The sequence below is a fragment of the Macrobrachium rosenbergii genome, chromosome 22 (genome assembly GCF_040412425.1).
Source record: "Macrobrachium rosenbergii isolate ZJJX-2024 chromosome 22, ASM4041242v1, whole genome shotgun sequence".
NCBI lineage: Eukaryota > Metazoa > Arthropoda > Malacostraca > Decapoda > Palaemonidae > Macrobrachium > Macrobrachium rosenbergii.
In genome coordinates, this window is record NC_089762.1 from 20,187,531 (window position 1) to 20,211,671 (window position 24,141).

Here is a 24,141-nt window from a genome sequence, read left to right on the forward strand (position 1 = left end):
CAGAGAAACAGAAATGGTCGTATGATTCTTCTGGCGGGGAGCAGCGATGCAGTCCCTACTCCTCCAACATCTGATGGGGGAGGACCGAGCGGGCTAAAAGACAAAGACGACGAGGACGAAGAAGACTAAGAAGATGATGGAGAGGGAGGACTACATCATTTCTTCTTCAAAACATGTCCGTACCTCTTTCGGAAGACGATGTCAACTCTGTCCACCACAGCTTGGATGAGAGAGTCTGGAGATGGAGCAGGAGCAGATGATGTCACCGCAGACCATACTAAGTCACAGGGACTGAGGCCCTAGGCACAGGAGCAGGGAGAGCCACTGGCCTGGAAATGTCATGATGGCTGAGCTGGGAACCCAAGGAGACGTCGCCTTAACAGGAGTTGACCCAGGATGATGCGTGGAAAGGTCTGATGGCAGATGAGACACACCAGGAACAGTAGCACTCGACCCAGATGAGCGATGAGCAGGGGGACTGGGAACTGCCGTGGCGACCAACACGGGAATGAGAGAAGACATGAAGTGGGATAACAGGCAGTCTAAGGTTGGTACCCTTGATAGGCCTAAAGAGGCCCAAATGTCTGACTTCTTCTATGCATCAGATCCTGAAACAGTAGAACAAGATGGTGCTGCCTCCACCCTCCAGTGGGAGAAGGGGGGAGCCTCCCCTCCTGAGAGAATGGGGGCAGCAAAAGGGAAAGAATAGGAAGAGGTAAAATCTTCTAAGGAAGAAGAAGCAACTGGAGGAGGTTTGGTCAAGGGAGAGGCAGAACAATAGGGGAGCTTGAGAAGCATCCATTGAAGGAGGAGAGGACCCTTCCCAAGATGGCTCCTCCGATTTCCTCTTATGCTGTCTCTTCTTGGCAAAGACCCTCCATTGCTTAGGAGACGAAGAACGACACTCAGGGCAAGGATTAGCTACGTTACAATCATTAGACTCATCTACTGCAAGTAGAACGAGGATTGGTCTCATACGAAGCAAGAAAACGAGAGCAAGGGTAGGTTTAGTAGCTATGAAAAATACACATTAATTAAAAACTGTCATGTTTGAAAGTTTTTGCAAGAGAAGAATGTTGGGTGTAAGTGTAAGAGTAAAGTTATGATGGTAAATGGAAACCAGGAAGATGGATCAGTGAATGTTGATATGGATGGTGGAAAAATGAAAGCGGTTAATATCAGTGAGCATTTGGTAGTAAATATATAAAGTGGTGTTAGAATAAGTAAAGATATTAGTCACAGAATGCATAAATCAAGAAGCAATAATAATTTATGCAAAAGCTTGGAAAGAAACTTAATTGTGTTTGGAAAACAGGGCGAGAAAAAGCAGCGCTTTTTGGCCCGATAACGAAAAATTGCCGAAAAAGTCCCGAAATCGCCGATTTTCGGTTAGCAGCGATTTTCGGTTATCATCACACCCTTAGAAATGGAACCCCGCCGATAACCGGGGACTGCCTGTACTGTAATTCAGAAATATTAGGTCAAGATTGGGGAGAATGACCTAAAAAGTGATGTGTATAGGTGGTGTGACAGCTTTATTGGGAAGGAAGTGCTTTAATATCCAGAAAACACCAGAATGTGTGCAAAGTAGGGGTTAATAGTTCAATGTGCTAAGTACAGTTGATTTTTCTATGTAGGGGTTTGAAGGAGCTAATGTTCTGGAAATTTTCTTTGGATCCACCCTGGTAGAGGAAATGGCCTAATGTTGGAAAATTGTACATTATACTGTATATATAGGCAGTCCCCAGTTATCGGTGGAGGTTCTGTTTGCGACGGCGTGACGATAACTGAAAATTGCCAGTAACTGAAAATCGGCGATAATAGTGTTGGTCCCTGGTTATCAGCGCCGATGACCGGAGGTGGACGCATATCGGCGCTGAAAATCCAGTTATCGTCACAAGACAAGTGCCGCAAAACCGGATCGCCAATAACCAAGGCCACCGATAACCGAGGCCACCGATAACCAGGGACTGCCTGTATGTATAGTATTGAGAAGGAATACAGCAGTGAAAAATGTAAGAGGTAAAGTAACTAATCTAATCAAGTAAAATGAGTAAACAATACGGTAGACCCCCCTTACTTGCGGGTCATGCATACCAGACCCCCCCCATGAATAGTTAAAAAATCCATGAATAGTCAACACCCTCCCTCTAAAAATGCTTAACTGCCTATCTTGAAAGTTCAAATACCAAATTTTTACTTTAAAGTATCATCCTGTTGTTGATATAATTTCAAAGTCATCTTAAACATTACTACCCTTAAAAATATATACATACGTACTTCTAACCCTCCCAGCCAACAGAAAGATAGAGTTACCACTAATTTATATTCAGCCAGCACAAGTGAGAGAGAGAGAGAGCTATCTCTTTAATCTCTCAAGGAATTTTAATCCATTTCTCTTTAAGTGACTGACAACAAAAAAAATTCATGCTTGTTTTTTGTCTTCCAAAGACCCGTTATGTTTTAAAACACTATGAACTAAGTATCTGTTTATTTTCACATTCTACCCTTTGGCAAAGAGAGAGAGAGAGAGAGAGAGATTTTTCAGTATCACGTATCCTTCCTAGTTGTTGGCAACGCTGAACCTTTGCTGTCTGGTTACTTGACACATTTGACAGGTTCACCCTCCCCCATGATCTCTGAAACTCATGAAAAAAGATTGGGGTCAGTGAAATTTGTTTGTTTAAATTTTTTCATTTACTTACTACAGAAATGCATAATGTTGTAATTGCAGTATATTATTATTATTATTATTATTATTATTATTATTATTATCATATCTTATTAATATTTAAAAATTAGTTCTTATTATTAGGTAAATCATTTATTTATCATACAAAACAAATATATATTCTCTCATCACAGTAGGAGAGTTCTTTGTTGGGCGGGTGGGTTCCGTTCTCAGCTAGCACTCTGCTGGCCGCGAGATCGAATCTCCGGCCGGCCAGTGAAGAATCAGAGGAATTTATTTCTGGTGATAGAAATTCATTTCTCCCTATAATATGGTTCGGATGCCACAGTAAGCTGTAGGTCCCATTGCTAGGTAATCATTTGGTTCTTAGCCACGTAAAATAAGTCTAATCCTTTGGGCCAGCCCTAGGAAAACTGTTAATCAGCTCAGTGGTCTGGTTAAACGAAGGTATACTTAACTTTTTATCACAGTAGGAGAAAAGAGAAAGAGAACTGAAATCGGAGGGGAGAAAGAGAGAAAGAGAAACATTAGTACTAATGCATCTTATTACATATTATTTAATCTTACAGTATTATTATTATTATTATTATTATTATTATTATTATTATTATTATTATTTAATCTTATTAATCGTAATAATATTTGAAAATTATTAAGTCATTATTTTATCATAAAAATGTATTTAGTCATGAAAATAACATCAAAATACACTAATTAGTGAATATTTATTGACGAAAAAACCCTAAAGGGCGAGTTTTCCCACAAATAATTTTTAGATAGGTTCCACAAAAATCCTGCAAATCGTGAGCCCGCAAATCTGGGGGTTGCTGTATACAGTATAGAAAAAGATAGATTAATGAAAAATTCACTCTAATGTACATTCATGTCATGTCAGCTTCTCCTTTCTCTGTCAAATTATTTCCCTCATATCTCTTGTCATGACATCACAGAAATGCTTTCTGATGCTGCATTTATTCAACTGATGTTATCATTGACCCATCCATCCTTTTAACAGGTATTTCCCTCTTTCTTTCCACCCATAGGTATTTCATTAATAATTCACTGGGGCTGTCATAACACCAATGCCACTTCCTTGTCAACATCATCTGCCCATTTCTGAAGCCTTCTTACCTCTTCTTAATCTTCATTAAACTTCTTTATCTTTAGTATTCACCACGTTCTACTTTGCAATCGTCTTCTGTTTCCTGAAATATGTCTGCATGTACCTTTTGTTTCTGTGTATTCAGTATTGTATCCCAGTCTCATATGATATACATTCAAGGTTTCCATCTTCTTACTCCATATCCCAGTACTTCTTTACCAGCAGATTGATATGCATTCTTGATGTCAAACCTGTCATTCATCATCTGCTCCTCCTCAGATAAGATTTCTTGAAAAGAAAATCTATTTTTTCATCTAATTACTTAATCCTCTTGGAGTTCATTTTCAATAAGTTCTTTTGTATTAAACCTAGAAACAGTGCTCTGTCAGCTGCTTTGTTGGGTGCTTTTAATTTCAACTTTAACATAGCAGAGACAAGTTGGTAAATATTGCTAACATCTGCTCCTCTGTAGCTCGTAGCTTCCCCATTGTTCTTATTCTCTTGTAATTAATGCCACTGTGATCTATTTGGTTTCTAAAGAAGTTAAAGTGTATTTTTAGATGTCCTTTTGTTGAAAAGAGTACTACCTCCAGTCATCAAGTTATTTGCACACAGAAACTAATAAATTGCACCCCATTTTGTTTGCAGTCTTTCCCAGCCCTTCTCTGCCCATTAAATCCTCCATATTTTCATTGTTCCTACCAACTTTTGCATTTACATCACCAACAATAATTTTTTTTTTCTTTTGTGGTTTATCTGTCACTTTCTGCAGATATGTATAAAATTTATCTTTAATTTCTTCAGAGACATCATTTGTCAGTTCATAGCACAATGCAATACTATATTTCACTGTTTTCATATAAATTTTGCAGCAGAATCATAGTGCTCACAGCTCTCCCTGTCAGTCAGTGCTTTTTATGTATTTGGTGTTTAGATACGCTTATGATTAAGCTCAACGATTTTGAGTTCAGAAAAAAACTAGCATAAAAATCTCAACTCAACTGAGAAACAACTCAGTTTATACTTGTTACAGCATTTTCAGTCGGTAATTTTAAGCAGCAATATTAAGATGTGATAAATATTAGGTAAAAATGCTTAGGTAATAATTATCATATGCTTTCTTCATGAATCATATAATTAGAAATCAACTGTTTAGACATCACCAAGATTCCTCCATTAAAACAGTATTGGTATACAGATTGCACTTTGAAAATTAATGAATTTGATAAAAATATTATATCTTGAGCACTGACTTCATCTGGGGATACTTTGTCATCCATCATGCATTCATAGGCTCAAATATTACTGTACTCTCTCCTAAATCCAAAAGAGGATGTATTTCTTGTGACCTGTCTTAAGTTTTCTTGTGGAAAGAAAGTCTGACTGTTCCTTATTTAGTGTTGTAAGTTCTTTGGAGATACCTGTATAACCAATAGGTTCTAATACGGGAAAGAATATCATCACTGCATTGACTAAGGGTTTAAGTGACAAAGGCTCTGTAGTGGGATCACCAGTTTTGCGAGGTTTGAGGCTTCACAACAAAATCAGCTGCAAATTTAGATAAAAGAGTCTAGCTTTTTGTGTGAGTAACTATCTGATACGCCACAAAGCTCAAAGGTGCAAATGCCAAGAGCAAGACCATCGTCAGTGTAGAGTCAAGAAAAGATGAATTTCATAAGGTTCACATGGTGCTCTTGCTAAACTTACCAAGATGAGAGACAGGCCCCGTCTTAAAGGCTTAATAATTCTGCTAGATACATTTTTCTGGAAATGTTGCCACGTCTGTTGTACATCTAAGAAGGCAGAAAAACTTATCATGTCAGGAAAATCTAGTAGATGACATTCCTTTACACCTTTATTAGCTAATATCGATAAGCCCTTGTCTTTCCAAAGAGACAACAGGAAATCTAGTTTAGGATTGATGCGATGAGATGGACTGATGTTCCTCCCACCACAACTACGAGGAATTTCCACTTTAACTTGCACTGTCATGCTGTGCGTTCTGTCATGGTTTAGCTATTGCTTTGGTTGCCCCCTTGGTTGACATAAGATGAGATGAACATTTGCTTAGGGGATCTATAGTGGTGTTAAGAGAGAAGCATTTTGTATTACCATGCACAAGACACAAAATGTGTTAGTGAGCTATTGGCATAGGCTGGGTGTTACACTCATAGTATCCATTTGCATTAGTCAAATAGGCTATTGCAGCTGTATTTAAGATAAAGGCAATGTTACTGAAACTGATATTTTACTTGCTGAATCATTTATATTTTATCATCATGTTATATCATCGTTGTAATATAAAAAAAAAAAACTGATCAACTGCCATATGCATTAAAGTAGGCTAGGCTAATGTTTACGTTCTCAGAATTAGCTGATTGAGGCCTACTTCTGAAATAATTAGGAATCATTTTTTAGTTGCTAAAAGACAGATTATTACTGGAGTTACTTTTATTTTTGTACTTAAAACAAATGTAAAAGGTATACAAGGCAAACAAGCATATTGCATGTTAAACTAAAATCCCCTCAAAATTGCAAAACAGCTGTTCCCCGATTAGGTTGTATATGTCCATATTTGATGTTCCTTGTGTCAGTTCTTTGGTATATGGTGCTCGTGCAATAGTAAATGGTTGTTAATAATAAGAGATAGTTGTGATTTGTTTCATATGTCATAAGTTTGGTAATCTTGTTTGCAAGCCTAACCTAGTACAATTTACCAAAAGTGAAATTCACTTTACAAGCATAGCCTAGTGCAGTATGATCTACCAAAAATGAAATTCTCTTCACACGCAGCGTAGTGCAGTATCATCTACTTAAAATGAAATTTGCTCAGTAAATAATGACTAGTTTTTTTTTTTACTTTTGTTTATTTAACAAGAAGATTGGGTTACAGAAGGAGAGAAGTTAGCCCAATGTCATCTTGTCTATTGAAAATGCAACTCACGTGATGCATGAGATATATGATGAAATCATTTTTTGGGGACAAAATTTTAGGGGTTGCATGATACATGAGATTGAATGGCACAAGATTTTATACGGTATATTTCATTTGTTTACTCATAATTTGATAAATTTGCCCCCTTTTTTTTTTTTATTCACAGAGTGTCCTTACCCTGAATAAAACCAAGTATTGCATTTTTCATATTGAGCTGTAGACTGAGCTCTTTCAGTATGCTATTTTTCAGAACAATATTTAAGAGGTTATCATTAATCATTAGTTTAATGATCACTGATTTCTCATTTTGTGTGTGTGTGTGTATAGTGTATGAGAGAGAGAGAGAGAGAGAGAGAGAGAGAGAGAGAGAGAGAGAGAGAGAGAGAGAGAGAGAGAGAGAGAGAGAGAGAGAGAGAGAGAGAGAGAGAGAGAGAGAGAGAGAGAGAGAGAGAGAGAGAGAGAGAGAGAGAGAGAGAGAGAGATGGTTTTTTGGGATGATGTACCCAAAGCAAATTAATTTTAAGAGTGCCACTAAAATGTAGTTAATCATTTTATGTATTACTGTATTGGAATTAATGATATTTCATTTAACCTCTTAATATCATAGAAGCTTTAGTTGTATGCTTATGTGTTTGTGTGTTAACATCTATGTGACATTTTATTGTTGTTGATGTCACCATTTAGCTTTTTTTTTTCTTTTAGTTGACTGTAATATGATAATCACACATATCATAGCAGTACACAGGAGAATATTTTATCACTGTTGATATTTCAACTCAAATATAATGTTCACATTCACAGTAAAAGATTAATTTAAAATACAGTATATATACGCTCAGTGTAAATTCATCACAAGTTTTGTCATAGATGTTGGCACACACGTTGAACTATTTATGGCTCGTTTCCCCCCTTACTCAACCGAAGGGAATGAATGTGTGTGTGTTTGTGTGTAAATGTACACACACACACGGGAGAGGACACTGAATGCATTTCTCTGTCTCTTGTGGGGTGTAAATTTTATTGTTTTTTCATTGTTTATGCAGGGAAATTATGACTGAACACATTAAAAAATGAAAAAATACAGTAAAATTAAAATGAGAATAGTATAAAATCAAAATGAAAAAGGGAAGGAGTGATTGTGTTATAGGCTGTAATGTATGCGATACCTTAGATGTTCTCTCTCTCTCTCTCTCTCTCTCTCTCTCTCTCTCTCTCTCTCTCTCTCTCTCTCTTTTGTGCTTGATGTATTTCATTACAAGATTCATTACAGTATTGTACATATCATTTAATCAAATGTGGAAAAACATAAACATCAAAATCATTAAAAAAGTTTCAACAAGTCAGATCCCTGCCTACCCTTCTCCACCCATCCCACACTGCATACCTACCCCTTTCCTAGCCAGGGATACTTCTCTGCTCCACTCACCTTCCAAAACGACCCTATCTCTGGGTGAGTCTTCTTGTAAACAGCCGTACTGTTGCTCCCATCACATGCCACCCAGCCATCTAACCCCCCACAACCATTGGAAACTTTTCCAGGCCTCCCACACCTCCAAACTCTTTCTCTGTCTCTTTATGCGTGTAAGGAGTGTTACCAAGAGTTCCTTAGGCTGCTCAGCATTGTCAACCATCAGAGAGTGGTTTTTTCAAATATTTTGAAATTTTTATGTACAGTATATACTGTGTATCTTTGGTCCCTGGTCCAGTTGTGTCAGATAATGTCAAGGTCTGGATAATGCAGATCAGGATAATCGAGAGATTACTGTATTATTGTTTAGGTACAGAGGAAAAAAAGGCAAAGTATCAAAACAAGCTCACTAGTAAGGTCCTGAAAATCCAAAGTGGGATGCCATCAGCTCATTAACTTTTTATCTCTTCCAAAGTTAAGTAATCTATAGACTCTGCAGACAGAAAGGACAGAGGGAAAAGAGTTTTTAGAAATGGAGTGTAGTCCCTCCAAAGACTTACAACCATCTTCCCACATGACAAAAAGAAATGTTTAAATCTTAAAAAAATACACTTTTGGGAGCCATATACCTGTTAGCCCTCTGCTACCAAGCACAGCACAAGCTGAGCATCCTAATTATGACATTTGTCTGTGGAAGAGCATTGGTATGTGAAAGAGCATGGCAGTGTCATCAATTCAGATGCCCACACAGGTCATTTCTGATTTATTCTCATTTTTACAGCTGAGTTAGTGACTGCTTTGCATTGAGTGATGACCACTTAAAAGTAGATATCATTGTTTAAATCAAATGTTTGAAATAAAAGTTATAATCTTATAACCTTTTAAAGCAGTGAAAGATGAAATGGTACTACATCAATAAAATACTAGAAAAAAGAATGTGGAACTCTGTTTAAAAAGTTACATGTGCAAACTATATTTAAAAAGATAGTTGTGCTGTAGAAAGAAACATTACTTATATAGCTGGAATAAAAATGACACTGTGCTATAGGAAGGTTAGGTACTGGATGGTTATTAGACAAAACCATTTAAAACAGCTGGATGATAATGTTTACATAATTATGAAATGGAAATGATACTTCGATGTAAAAGGACTGGTATGGTAACAAAGAAATGGACATAAAAACTTTTATTAAATGTTTGAAATACTTCCAGGTCATGATGGCATATGCATGTGCTTGAAGTCAGAATACGTTCAAGAAGCATAGTTGTATGATGATTGGTTATAAAAATAGTAAGAGGATAATCTGAGGCTAAGTAATTACTGTATACTTAAGTACCTACTGTTGACTTAGAGTAGTACTGTATGGTAATATACAGCGTATTTGTACATACCGTTTGGTAAACAATATTGAAATTGGTAAAAGAAAAACTATAAAGCCTTTATGCTATAGGATATAAAATTTTGTTGTTGAGTGCTTGGAATGCACTATAAGTATCACAATTACAGTTGACAGATAGCATGTAATAGGAATGAGGAAGGAGAAATGTTTGAATGCATCTATTCTTTCAGTCATCTTCCTCTTCACTGCAAGGTGGCTTCTCTTGGGGTTTTATATGTATTAGTTTGGTCACTGTTCCATTTAGCTTAAGGCTGGGTTTTTAACTATCAGGAGTCATCATAGGACCCATCAGGCCACCTCTTTACCCCTCTTTCCACATTTACCGCATGAAAATTTAGCATGGTTCAGTAACTTTTTCTTCACATGTGGAAGTGTGTGATCCTCTGTCTTCTGCTTTTCATGACTTGTAACTTTACGAGGAGGGTTTATCCTTTCCTGTCTTCTAGTTTTTTCAGCCTGGTCAGAGAAAGAGTGTTTGGTTGTCCATCTCTTTCGCTTTTGTCTTAACATAAACAACACTTGTGCATTGAGTCAGCATCATTAAAATAGTAATATTTTAATATCTTATACAATCATTATGCTAGTATTTTGAATATTGATTGTTATATTGCCCATATCTCTGCATTTTGGGAACAAAATTAGCATCTTGTAACTATCTGTGTGTCATATCCAATTAAAACCTCACATATCCTCCATTACCCTTGAAGTACAATTATAATTATAGTCTAGCTATGATTATTACTTTTTTTGGCATTGACTTAGTTACATAGGCATAGGAGGTGGAATTTATTTTGGAGGGCAACACCAAGTTTTCCCGAATTTTACAAACCTCCATAGTTTTTTCAAATTGCCATATATCTGTGTAATAAACACCAAACAGTTGCTAAATTATGTACAGTAGGTACAAATTTAAAGACGTTTAGCAAAGCTATGGAGCTACTATTCTATTCTTCATTCAGAGTGTTCATGCATACATCTTATGTGTGTTTTAAAAGTACTAATACTCTCAAATACAATAAAATGCAGGGGCAACTTTTAAAACTTACGCAACTTATAAAGGAGCATAATATCAACAGATTATTTTTACATTATTTTTCAAAATATATGACATGAATAATGGATCACCAACTACGTGCAGAAAAGATATAAAAATACAAATGAAAATCTGTATTTCACTGGTACCAGGAAAGAACTAGAATAAGCACTAAACTAGGTTCCTGCTGTCTTCCGGTACCCTACCAGTATCGGACATAGGCAACTTGCAGAAAATGACCCAACTTGTTTCCCATGATCGTAAACATGATAGAATATGAGGTCTGATAAAGCTACAACATTTTAAATGAAGGCCTCTGTTCTAATATCCTTCGTGTAAATACATCATTACCCCATGAAAGCCCTAAAATAAGCACAAGGAAAATTTCCTGCCTTTAACTTTCTTTTCTTTGACCATAAACATGCTTGACCTTGACAGATGCACCATAAATATACAGCTAAAAATCCTAAAGTAATGATTTTTCATAAATTATTGTCCTATTTCTATGTACCAAACACATAAGTGATTACTGCATTCATAACGCTAATTGAACTGTTAAAATGGTAGAAACTTACATAAATAGCCGATGATAGCCCTTAGATGCGGTGGTCCAAACACTACCAGTAGCAGAGTTTGTGGGAGATTTGTTTATAGTTGGAGTTTCCTGCCTCCTCATCGCCAGCAAGGATAAAAAAAGGAGTCGTGTATTCACGGAAAATTAGTAGGATGATTTTTATAATCAAATGGGGATATTCTAAAGGAAATAGTAAATTGATAATCATAATTCATGTGCAATTATTTATTACCTGGTTGACTTACAAATACAAGTTTATCATAATTTTTATTCTAATTCCTATTATTTTTTAAATTATAGAATTTTTTTTCTTCCCCCAAATGCCCGAATATCCCAACCCATTTGCCCGAATTTTAGCAGATTCCTGAATCCAGGGGGTGCAGTCCCCCCACCTCCTAAGCCTATGCTTGGTTAAGTTGAAGGTACTGTGTAGTAGAAGTAAAATTCAGTTTATTTAACATGAAATTTTATTGTCATTTCACAAATTTTGTAGGTCATTTAGGTTTGTGGAGTTCAATGCCAGAGAGTAGTTTTCCTGCCTAGGCCAGGTAACTCTGTTATGAGACATTTCTCTTTGGATATCTCAAACCCTTAACCCTAAAGGGAAGGGCTAAATATATATTAAACACACCCCCAAACCAGGCAAACTTGAAGAAAAAATACATCAGTGAAAAGAGGGAGGTATGCAAATGCACATGGTGTAAGAAAAAAAATCATAAAAATCTTTTCCTACCTTGCACAGGAAGTTGAAAGTGACTATTACGACCCTGTGTTGGGCCTCTTTTACAAGACGCTCGTAAAAATATGCTAATTTTACCAAGTTATACAGTAAACCCCCAGTATTCGCGGACTCATGTGTTCGCGGATTTCTCTGTGGAACGTATCTACCCATTATTCGCGGAAAATTCATGGTATTTTTCACTGAGAAATATTCACTAATTGCTGTATTTTCATATAATTTTCATGACTAAATGCATTTTTTATGAGAAAACTTAAAATACTCAGGTATAAGTATTTTTATAGGGTTTTTTTGTGTTTAAACTATCAAAATAGGCAGTTCTAAGTGTTTTTAGAGGGGTTTTAAGAATTTGCAGATTTTAGCTATTCGCAGGGGGTGCGGTATGCATCCCCCGCAAATACAGGGAGTTTACTGTACATGTTTTTTCAAATAATTATTTTATTTTATTTTGTAAAATTATAATTACAGCTCACACAATATCATAACAGATAAGAACTAAAATCATTAACAAACTCTGAGTATATTTGTTGTAAAATACAGTAAACCCCTTGTATTCGCAGTCTCACGATTCACGGACTCACCTATTAGTGAATTTCTGTATGGAACATATACGTGCATTATTCACTGAAAATTCACCCGTTCACGGTATTTTTCATTGGGAAATATTCACTATTTACCGTATTTTCATCTCATTTTCATGACTAAATGCACATTTTGTGATAAAAACTATTAAAATACTCAGGTAGTGCTTGAGTTATGATAATTCGCCTTAGGATAATTCGATTTTGCAATGGGGTAAGCAATTAATACTGATACGACAATACTTATAAAATATTTTTAAATTTCACGCAGGTGCAGGCAGCAGCGCACAATCAGGCACCTAGAGAGACCAAATTACAGTAGATCAACTTCTTTTCCTTTATCTTTTTATCCCATCTTCTAGTTAAAAAAGTAAAAGAGAATGATAAAAGTATTGGTAGTAACGTTATACTCTTGCGTAAATGCGTACAGCCATAAACAACCGAACGAGAAACTGTTGTTTTGCTTATGACCAAATCGGATAACAACAGTTGTTTCGCTTCTATTTCAACCATTGTACGGTAATAAACAATTACCGTAGTTATAGTACAAATGGCATTAAGTAGAATAGGACATGTATTTTTACATTATACCCTTATTCTGTATGGAAAAAGATCGGCAAGGAAATATACTGCTAAATTTAAGCTACAAGTTGTAACTGAAGCTGAGAAAACAATGTTCAAGCTGCTAATGACTATAAATTATTGTGCATCGGCAACATGGATGAAACTCAACCGTAATTAAAATTGGAGAGAAAGTATTTTAGTCAAAACTATTGGGCATGAAAGAACACATTACTGCTATTTTTACGCCGATAAACGATAAATACGGAAAGCTTGTATTATGATGAAATTAAGTGAAAATAATGAACGGAATCTTGATTTTTTTTACATAAAACAAACGCCCCCAAACAGCCAACGTCATCTATTAATGAAAAAAAATAGCTAAGTTAATTTTACAACGAGATGTATTGAAGTTATATTTTGACTTAAAAACACTTCGTGTAATGAAAAATAACCTTGCCCCATATGAATAAAGTATCTAGAGATTCATTTACGCTAATTAGAAGCAAGAAAAGCGCTGTGAACTAAGTTAAATAAAGTAAAATAAACTTACCGCATAATCGATTTCCAAACCAAAACATTGATCGCTGTGATTGCAATTTATAATGCAAAGCAATATAAGAATATATACGATATTAATGGATACAGTGAATTAAGGCATAACATTTTAAAAGACCCATTGAAAAGATGCATATTTGTTATGTTGATGTTTGTATAATATGATATGTGAATATAGAATACAGTATAATGTAGGGTACGCTACCGTATGTGTATACGATACACCATAGTGTAGGCTAAGCTAATTCTTGTTTGTTATTCAATTTCTCTTTGTATTGAATTATCATAAGTCACTCTGCATGAACCTCCAGAATTAGCTGATATTAATAATTACTATACCGTGTATGTATAGAGTAGACTTTATAATTTAGGCTAGGCTGCCATATTGGTATACAAGGTACTGAATACCTTAGTGTAGGCTAGGCTATATTCGAGATATGTTTTTTCCAACAAACAATGGGTTTTTTGGAACCTAACCCCATCGTAAGTAGGATAATACCTGTATAAGCATTTTTAGTTTGTTTTTGTGTGTTTGAACTATCAAAATAGGCAGTTCTAAGTGTTTTTAGAAGGGTTCTAAGTATTTGCAGGTTTTAGCTATTCGCGGAGGGTGTGGTATGCTTCCCCCGCGAATACGTTGGGTTTACTGTTTTTATGAGATTTACTGAGATGGGGAGATGCAGTAACTTTTTGTGAGGTATACATGTTTTTTTTTTAATATTTCTTTTGCAAAGTTACAATTATAGCTGACATATTATTATAAAAGGTAAGAACTAAAACCAACAGCAATCCCTTGGTATATTTATGAGCAAATATATAAAAAGATGTCATGGGATAGAGAGGGGCAATACATTTCTCCCATCAGGTCTCAAGGCATACTAAATCCCCCCCTCTGTCCTGTGCTGAGCTACACAGTTGCCATAAGTCATTTATCAACCATTGAAGTGCTATGAACATCTTTCCAGCTAAATTCATCCAAATCGTATGGTGCGTAGTATTAATACTCATATGAGTTAATCTGTCTATCACACAAAACCTGTTATAGATACTCATATGATGATGGCCGTCCATTAACCCTTAATGGATGGATCCCCTCATGAGAGGATCTAAGGCTGTATCAAGCAGGAAAGAGTTTCCATCACTTCAGTGGCCCATAAATGAATAGTGGCAACTAAAGAATTCAGCTCAGCTCAGTCGTGGACATCCCAGGCAGATTAGTATTGTTCTCGAGTTGAGGGGGAATGTCTTGCTCCTCTCTCTCCCATGACGTCTTTTTATGTATTTGCTCATAAATATACCCAGGGAATGCTGTTGGTTTTAGTTCTTATCCTTTATGATATGATGTCAGTTATAATTGTAATTTTGCAAAGAAATGTTAGAAAAAACATGTATACCTCCAAAAAGGTTACTGTATCTCCCAATCTCAGTAAATTTACATTAATATTTTACAACAAGTATACACAGAATTTGTTAATGATTTTAGTTCTTATATGTTATGATATTGTGTGAGCTGTAATTACAATTTTACCAAATAAAATTAAATAAATTGTTAGAAAAAGCATGTATAGCTTGGTAAAAGTTTTGTAAAAGAGTCCCTATATAGGGTTGTAAATAGTCACTTTCAACTTCCAGTGGAAGGTACACCATGTGCATTTGCATATCTTCCATAATGTTTTTTTTTCTTAAATTGGCCAATTAAAATTAGCCCGTCCCTTAAGGGTTAAGGGTTAAGAGTGTATTAATATGAAATTCTGCTGGATAACATTTCCTACTCTTGTAAGGGTTATAAGCTTGGTTATGTCTTGTTCTCTTCAGCTAGGGGTTGAATTGCTTTTTTTTTTTTTTAGAAGAAGCAACTTCATTATTATTTTCATATTTCAGGATAATGTAAATGGCTTTAATCAACGAGGGAGCACCCTGGTGATCTTTGAAGTTCCAAGAATGGTTAAAAATACATTTTGTTATATCTGTATTTGACTAGAAATAAGAGGGATTTGCATTATAGTGTGCTGTAATATGTGATACTGTGAAAGAATGTATGGCTGATTAAGTTTGTAGTTGAGGTTCAAGATGTTTTTACATAATTCTGGTTGAACTCCATGTAAATGGGGATTTTCTAGCACAAGTGCCTTAAACCTTTAAGTTTTATCTCATAATGAGCAGTATGAAATCAGACAATTTACAGTTTACTTTGTATCAGTAAAGATCTTAAGCTTAACAGAAACACAAAAAGTATGGTAGAACCAAACAGTGAACATTTTTGTAATCAGGTAATATTTGGCTACAGATGTCATCCTTAACAGCAGTTAGTATGTTTATGACAGAATTTTCTGTATGGGGTTGTACCTGAACTAAGTTCAGTTCACTTTGTGTCTTCTGAACTCTCTAAATTTCCATTTGATCAAGGTCATCTGTCCCCTTCTCCATGATTTTCTGGCCCTTCCTACTGGCCGTTGCCCTGCCAGTTATTTTTATGTCAACTACTTAATTGACTGCTCTTCTCCAGTTCTTATCATTATGTTGAGACCGTCTCATCCTTTAAGGTGTTCAAAGTCGTATCAGTTTTCTTCGTAAGTTTTCAGTTCTTTGATGTGCAGTGTACCATACTAGAAGGCTTTATATGTAGCTCATAGATTTTTATGAAAGCAAGCTGGAAGGTTATTGGAGAGGAGAGGATTGGAAATAATTTAAATCATTTAACTAGACTACTACTGAGGTGAAGAGCCAACCCTTATCAAGCTGGCCAGAAGGAAACACATTAGTAGTATAGTCAGGACTTTGACCATGTGGATGTTATAGGAAATGTTTGGACTAAACTCAATTTTTTTTATTAAATATGCAGTATCGTGGTGTGACAAAAAATACTTAAGGTTGTAAAATACACATGGAGTAGGGGGATTTAGATGCTCAAAATGTATAAGAGCAAATAGGAGATAAGAAGAGGAGCACACTATGCTTTGGAGGAAAAGCAGGCCTTGGAAGATATAGAACATTTCTATTACCTTGGATATGCAGGGAACTGAAAAAAGGTTGCTAGATAACAGATATATAAACACAACTTAATAGTAAGCAGAGCAACTATTTATGATGCATGGATAGGGTTTGTAGCGACATGTTCACTGATGAAGAACATTGTTGGAGTGCAGTAGGATGATCATATTAAAAATAAGGAAGTTGAAGAGAGATGTTATGCAAGGCAGCTGATGATAGACTGAGATCTCAAAGATTGAGACAGTTTGACATGTGATGAGAAGGGATCTGGAACAGTCAGAAAAATAGAAAATATGAAAGTGCCATGATGAAGACCAGTAGATATGCCCAGAAAATCGTGGAAGATGGAATGGATAAAGACTTAAAACTGATGGGAATTAAGGAAGAAAATGCACAAGATTGAAGAGAGTGGGAGATCTCATTTCATGTATAATCCTATAAAAGGAAAATATGATGTAAAAACAATAGTGATGATGATGATGATTATGAAAAGTCTCTTACCTTATCTCTAGTCTTTTTCTCACTCAGAACTAACTGCAAAGTGGTCTTATATTATTGTATTCATGCCTCAGCTGGTATTACAGTGCATTCCATTTTGTGATGCTATCCATAATATTATTCAGTTTTGGCATCTTTCTTTTATATTATTAGCTTCTGTTGCAATTTCTTAAACATTGTGTTCAGCATCTTTGATTTTAGGCTTCAGCAGAATTTCAGTACTATACTATTTTCTGGTTTTACTCCAGGCGTGACACCTTCCCCATCACATTCTTAAAACTACTCATCTGTTTCTATGTGCTAATTAAAGTATCCTCCTACTACTCTATCCTTTTGGTCGTGGCACTTATGTACAGTATTTGCATCTGATAACCTGTCCCAAAAATTTTTTTCACTTCTTTTGAGCTTCCTGTATACCAGACAACACAACACATATATTCTTTCTTTTCTAAGTAATTGATAGTCATCATTATCCTCACTTAATTTTCCCCAGTTCTCTCATATCTGCCATTTCACCTTAAACCAGTATCTTAATTTTTTTTTTTTTTTTTTTTTTTTGCTTGTCATGCCTTCATACCACCAGGATTTGTATTTATCTGCCAATGTCCTTACTTTTTCTTACCTAACCTGCTGAACACATTTGCATTTATTCTTGCCATCTTGTCCATCTCCTTCAAATTCAGCTAAACTTTTCATATTATGAATTATTTTATCGTATTACTATATTTCTTTAAAATTTAATGGTAACCTTAATACACATTATTTATTTGATATTTATCGGGATGATTAATGAAACATTAAGGTTGAATGAGAATCTACCTATTATGTGAATAAAGGTTATACAAAGTATTTGTGTTTCATCAAGCCGTGTAAAGATGGTAAAACTAAATATTTAAGATGTAGAAGGACAAAGCTTAATCTTGTAATACCTTAAAGATGACCACTGTACTAATAGGAAGATTTGTATTTTTCCTATATATTTTTTGTTTAAACTTGAAATTTCAAGCAAACAGGAGGAAGAAATGTCTGTGTGCTTTATTTCCTTGCATTAATTATCACTAGTGTTATGGTAGAGGGGAAAGTTAGATGTGTTGACTGAATAAAACCTCAAAGATTTATATTATCTCAAAATTATACAGAAAAAATAAGAAAGTTAATGGTTGCTAACTTTTACCTAACATATAAAGTTAAGGAAAGTAAGTGCTGTTTGACAATTTTTCTTAGAAATAGTGGAGATTTGGAATAAGGAAACAGTTGGTTGTTGGAGCCAAGAAGAAAGCTTTGAACATGGGAAGTAAACATGTGAAGTGTAATGTGAAAAGAAGAGGTCAGTCATCAAACATTTTTTGTGTTGTTGGTACTACACAAACTTGTCTACACTGACATTAGCAGCAGTATATCAGTGGAGTCATTAACATCATATTATGTCGGTGGCTAAAGGCTGTACAGTATATCCATTTTAGGCAATATTAATATTCTTGATTAATGTTGAAATTTTGCGGTAAATACTAAGAAAACAAAAAATTAAATTATCTAAATATGAAAATTTATATAGAAAAAGGTTGAAAGTGTGAGATATTTGACAAAATTTTGGTAGGGATGAGGGTTTAAATAGTACAGTACCTGTTTTGACTTCTTTAAGAATTCCTGGGTATTGTACCCTCCATTGCATGGGGTAAATTACTGTTGGTATACATTGTGTACACTGTGATCTCTATGTATATGCCTCACATTGCTGGAACAACAAGAAGCAAACAAAAAAGCAACAGAAGCGAGCCAGAATACAGTACAGTACCATTAAAACTTGAAAGTGGATAGGGAATATTAGAAGCTAGTATAAGCAGGTATAGAAACTAATGAGAATTCTAGCCTTATGTCTTGTGTTTAGGATATTATGAATGAAATAGTGTGGACTTGAGTGTTGGTTGAGTCACATTTGAACTAGGAGGTGGAGATTCGACAGCATCCCTTCTCATAAACATTTCAAGTTTTTGTCATGGTTAAGTGAGAGGAAATCCACTGCGTAGCTTGGATTCTAATGTTGGACTGATAGTCCTTAACTCATAAATCTTGGACATTTTTTTTACAAGATATGTGAGAACTTACTGTGAAGGTGACAGTGGGGAACCTAAGAGCTAGCAGTGAGGAACCTGGAAACTCCTGATTTAGCAAGGGCACAAAAAAAAACCTCTTTGTGGAGGAGCTTCTGAGTAAGCATGATTAGCATCTAGTTATCTATTTTTTATAATTATATTGTTTTGGAAGGGTTAGCATGTTGCTTTTGTGTTTCTTTCATTTCATTCACCATTTTTACACCTTGTAGCTAAGTGTGGCGAGGCTGGTAAATACAAATTAAGTTTGGGCTTTCATATTGGTATTGCTGTTTTGCTGTGCCAAACCTTAGGTGTTCAGACATTAAGTGTCAAGCACTGGATGGTTCATCTTGTGGCATGTGTAAGTTAGATATAATGAAGTGAAAAATATTCTTCCAGTGACAAGGGCTTCTGGAGAGTAGAAATCCAGTCAGGATGTAATTTATATATTTTCATGTATTATGGAAGTGAATAAACCAGTCAGGAAGAGTCTGCAGTGACTGTACCATTCACAATTAATATTACAGTACCTGTACTCTAGTATTATCAAAATTATGTTAGAAACATAAGAACGGTCTTTAACCCTTCGCCACTGTTGCACTGCCGAAACCTAGTATATCAGTCATCATTTGCTCCCACTAAACTTTCTGTTATTCATATTTTTTCATTTATATTTCTTATGTGAAAACATTGTGTACATACCAATGAATATTTTTCACCACATTGGCTATATACATATGATATACATATATATATATATATATATATATATATATATATATATATATATATATATATATATATATATATATATATATATATATATATATATATATATATATATATATATATTATATATATATAAAAAAGGAATATTTAGTGGAAAAAGTAATTGCAGAAATAGAAATAGTAGTAAATTTAACATTTATAAGTATTAGTAAAATAGTATTGTAATTATATACTAATTTTCTTAAATGGAACAGTTAGTATACATCAATGAATGTTTATGGCATTGATAATAAATAATAATAATTAATCATAATCATAATAATAATAACAATAATAATAATTAAAAATTCAACAATAAGTCTACTACTACAACTTGTAGTAGAGAAAATAATGATAATAAAAATTACATGTTAGTGTAAAAAAATGAAAGAAGTTTTCAAAAAACATAGTACACTTTCCTGTTGACCGAAAATACTCCTCTGCCCGAGCATTCATCCATTCACACAGTCTATCAATATCATCATCACAAAAAAGAAACAAAATGCATCTCGTGGGCAGGTGAAGTCGGGTCAAACAGAGATCCCATTGTCACCCTCCGTGAAAGGGGGTGGGTCTGGGCACTTGTCAAAAAATGGATCTGTTATGAACTGCCAACCTTCATCGACAATGGGTTCAGTGTCTTCTAAAATAACGGTGTCGCTGTCATCTAAGCAACTTAACAACTATCAAAATCCTGCAGATCTGGCAGGTATTCCTACCCAGAATCTGAAATACTATCATCCGACATCATGATACTGAAAAAAAAAAAAACCTGTAAAATTGCAATCAAAAGGAGAAAAAGTTTTTGGCAAATGGTTTATCACAAGATCGTGACAATGTTTTAATTATCTAGCTGCTCATACCCCTTATAATATCCCATATGAATATGACGTCACGACCATCAGACACTCATTGGCTAGAATGAATAGTGGGTGGAGCTTCTGCACCTCTCTCGTACACAATACTACGCCTGAAACCCATCCAAGCTGAAGAAAACAGCTCTGCTTTTCGAGGAGGGAAGAAAGACGATATAGGCGTACGTCAGCGGTTTTATTTATTACCGTAAAGAAAAGACGTACATATGTACGCCCCGGGTGGCGAAGGGGTTAATGTAGATTTAACATTTATAATTTTGAAAGTTTATAGTTATTCAACAGAACATTTGTTTCATCACACCCTCATTAGTCATAAATATGCCTGTATTTGTGTCTTGAATGTTTTCCGGTTCACCAGTCCAATTTATGTCAGACTAAGGTTAGTATCACCTACATGCACCATCTGAATCTACAGGTGTCTAAATAACATTCTCCACTTTTCCCAAAACCTGCAGTGCTGTTAACAGCTCTGCTCACTACATTAGTTTATTTGGCAAATAAGGAAAATTAATTATCTAGCTGGTCATATTAACCCTTAAATGCCAAAAACGCAATTGACAAAATTGTCTGTTGGTGCCGAAAAACTCTTACAAAAAATTTCAACCTTCAGTCAATAATATTCAATCATTTAAAACTCTTACATTCTAATAATATTCAATCATTTACCTTAATTTTGCAACAAATTGGAAATCTCTAGCACAATATTTTGATTTATGGTGAATTTTTGAAAAAACTTTTCCCTTACGTCCGTGCTGTAACTCGGCCGAAAATTTCAGAAATTCTTTCGTCACCTTGTCGTAATGTTTGCACCGGTTTATATTAGTCATTACATAAAGTTTTATATATGGAAATGTGCACAATTTCATGTAGAATACAACAAAAAATAAATCATGGTTGTAGCTTTTATCAGTTTTGAAATATTTCCATATAAATCAACGTAAGTGCCAAAATTTCAACCTTCGGTCAACTTTAACTCGACTGAAATGGTCGAAAAACGCAATTGTAAGCTAAAACTCATACATTCTAGTAATATTCAATCATGTACATTCATTTTGCAACAAACTGGAAGTCTCTAGCACAATATTTCGATTTATGGTGAATTTCTGAAAAAGAAAACTTTTTCCTTACGTCCGCGCACGGTAACTCTGCCGAACATCTCGGAAATTCTTTTGTCACTTTGTCGTAATGTTTGCACCGTTTTATATTAGTCGTTACATAAAGTTTTATATATGAAAATGTGCACAATTTCATGTAGAATACAACAGAAAATGACCCATGGTTGTATCTTTTATCAGTTTTGAAAAATTTTCATATAAATCATGATGTGCCAAAATTTCAACCTTCGGTCAACTTTAACTCGACCGAAATGATTGAAAAACGCAATTGTAAGCTAAAACTCTTACAACCTAGTAATATTCAATCATGTACCTTCATTTTGCAACAAACTGGAAGTCTCTAGCACAATATTTCGATTTATGGTGAATTTTTGAAAAAAACTTTTTCCTTACGTTCGCGCGGTAACTCTGCCGAACATCTCAGAAATTCTTTCGTCACTTTGTCGTAATGTTTGCACCATTTTATATTAGTCGTTACATAAAGTTTTATATGTGAAAATGTGCGCAATTTCATGTAGAATACAACTAAAAATAACTCATGGTTGTAGCTTTTATCAGTTTTGAAATATTTTCATATAAATCACGATAAATAGAACAAATTCTACTTCGGTCAACTTTAACTCGACCGAAATGGTCGAAAACTGCAATTGTAAGCTAAAACACGTACAGTCTAGTAATATTCAATCAATTACCTTCATTTTGCAACAAACGGGAAGTCTGTAGCACAATATTTCGATTTATGGTGAATTTAAAAAAAAAACTTTTTTTTTACGTCCGAGCGTTACGAATTCATGCATCATTTTGTGATGATATTCTCTCTGTGTTGCTTTGATCGTTTTACAATTTTTTATATACCAAAATCATCGCAATTTAGTGTACAATACAAAAAAAAAATAACTTGTTTGCTTTAACCGTTTTGCTCACAGCGCTATTTGTATACAATTATATATGAAATTTTTTTTTGCACTGTCATATATTTCAATATTTATATATGATAATGATATTTTTTTCATTTCTGATGGTTGCATACTAAACTTCAGGCAATGACAAGAAAAGGAGCCAAAAATGAACTCTTAATCTTAAAAACTAAGCGTGCTGTGATTTTTTGAAAAAAACTTTTTTTCCGCTTTGGCGCTAACTCCTGAACGCCGCCAGCATACGACAGACACTTTTGTAAATAGAGGCTCGGCGTTAGAGGGTTAAGTTACTGCCATTACTTCTTGGACTGGTAGCTTCTTAAGGTCCAGCTTTCTGAGAGTAATTAGCATTTCATCACGGTGTTTGCTTCTTTCCAGTTGTAATTCAGTGTAGTATGCAGAATTTAAATTTTTTCTGCTCTTGGTGAAAGTTTTATTAGTTGGTTCTACTGCTGACTAACTACTGTATTATTAGTTAGTAGTTAATATTCTCATTTTGTGTGACATTATAGGGTTTGCTGTTGATGAAGTATATTACATCTCAAATACAGTAGTATATTGCTACTCCTTCAAACTGTAATGATTGGATAAACTGAGAGTAACAACACTTCTCAAAGACTTCTTTCCAGTTATTTGATATGTGCCACTGGTTGAAATTAGCTAACAAATTGTAAGCTAGTTGGCACATGGAAATGAGCTCTAATTTGTGCTAACTGCTTTCTCTTTCCCTTTTAGATACTGAATTGCAGTAAAGAAGTGTACTGTACTATATTGTACTTCTTTGCTGTTTATGGGGATTTTAGGTAATTTTTAGGTATTTTTTTGGTACTTGTTTTGTATAGTACATTGTATCTTGTATTTATGCTCTTACCCTACTTTTCTATCTTGATTGTTAACCCTTAAACGCCGAGCCTCTATTTACAAAAGTGTCTGCCGTATGCCAGCGGCGTTCGGGAGTTAGCGCCGAAGCGGAAAAAAAGTTTTCTTCAAAAAATCACAGCACGCTTAGTTTTTAAGATTAAGAGTTCATTTTTGGCTCCTTTTTTTGTCATTGCCTGAAGTTTAGTATGCAACCATCAGAAATGAAAAAAATATCATTATCATATATAAATATTGAAATATATGACAGTGCAAAGAAAAATTCATATATAATTGTATTGTACACTAAATTGCAATGATTTTGGTATATAACAAATTGTAAAACGGTCAAAGCAGCACAGAGAAAATATTATCACAAAATGATGCATGAATTCGTAACGCGTGGACGTAAAAAAAGTTTATTGCAATACACTCCCTGAACA

The 24,141-nt window shown here is 34.8% G+C and overlaps 1 protein-coding gene across 3 annotated transcripts in view; it reads left to right on the forward strand.

Moving 5' to 3' along the window:
• LOC136850619 (BRCA1-A complex subunit RAP80-like) overlaps positions 1–24,141 on the forward strand; it is a 203,384-nt gene that overhangs the window by 149,052 nt on the left and 30,191 nt on the right. Inside the window, exon 7 of one of the 3 annotated variants that reach the window (XM_067124314.1) lies at positions 9,350–9,417. The exons of 1 other annotated variant lie outside the window; for it this stretch is intronic. In XM_067124314.1, coding sequence (XP_066980415.1) covers positions 9,350–9,402 — 53 coding nt within the window. In that variant the 3' untranslated portion in view covers positions 9,403–9,417. Of the gene's footprint in view, positions 1–9,349; positions 9,418–15,464; positions 17,922–24,141 lie in introns of those variants that run through there. One more of the 3 variants, XM_067124315.1, reaches the window with a different exon arrangement.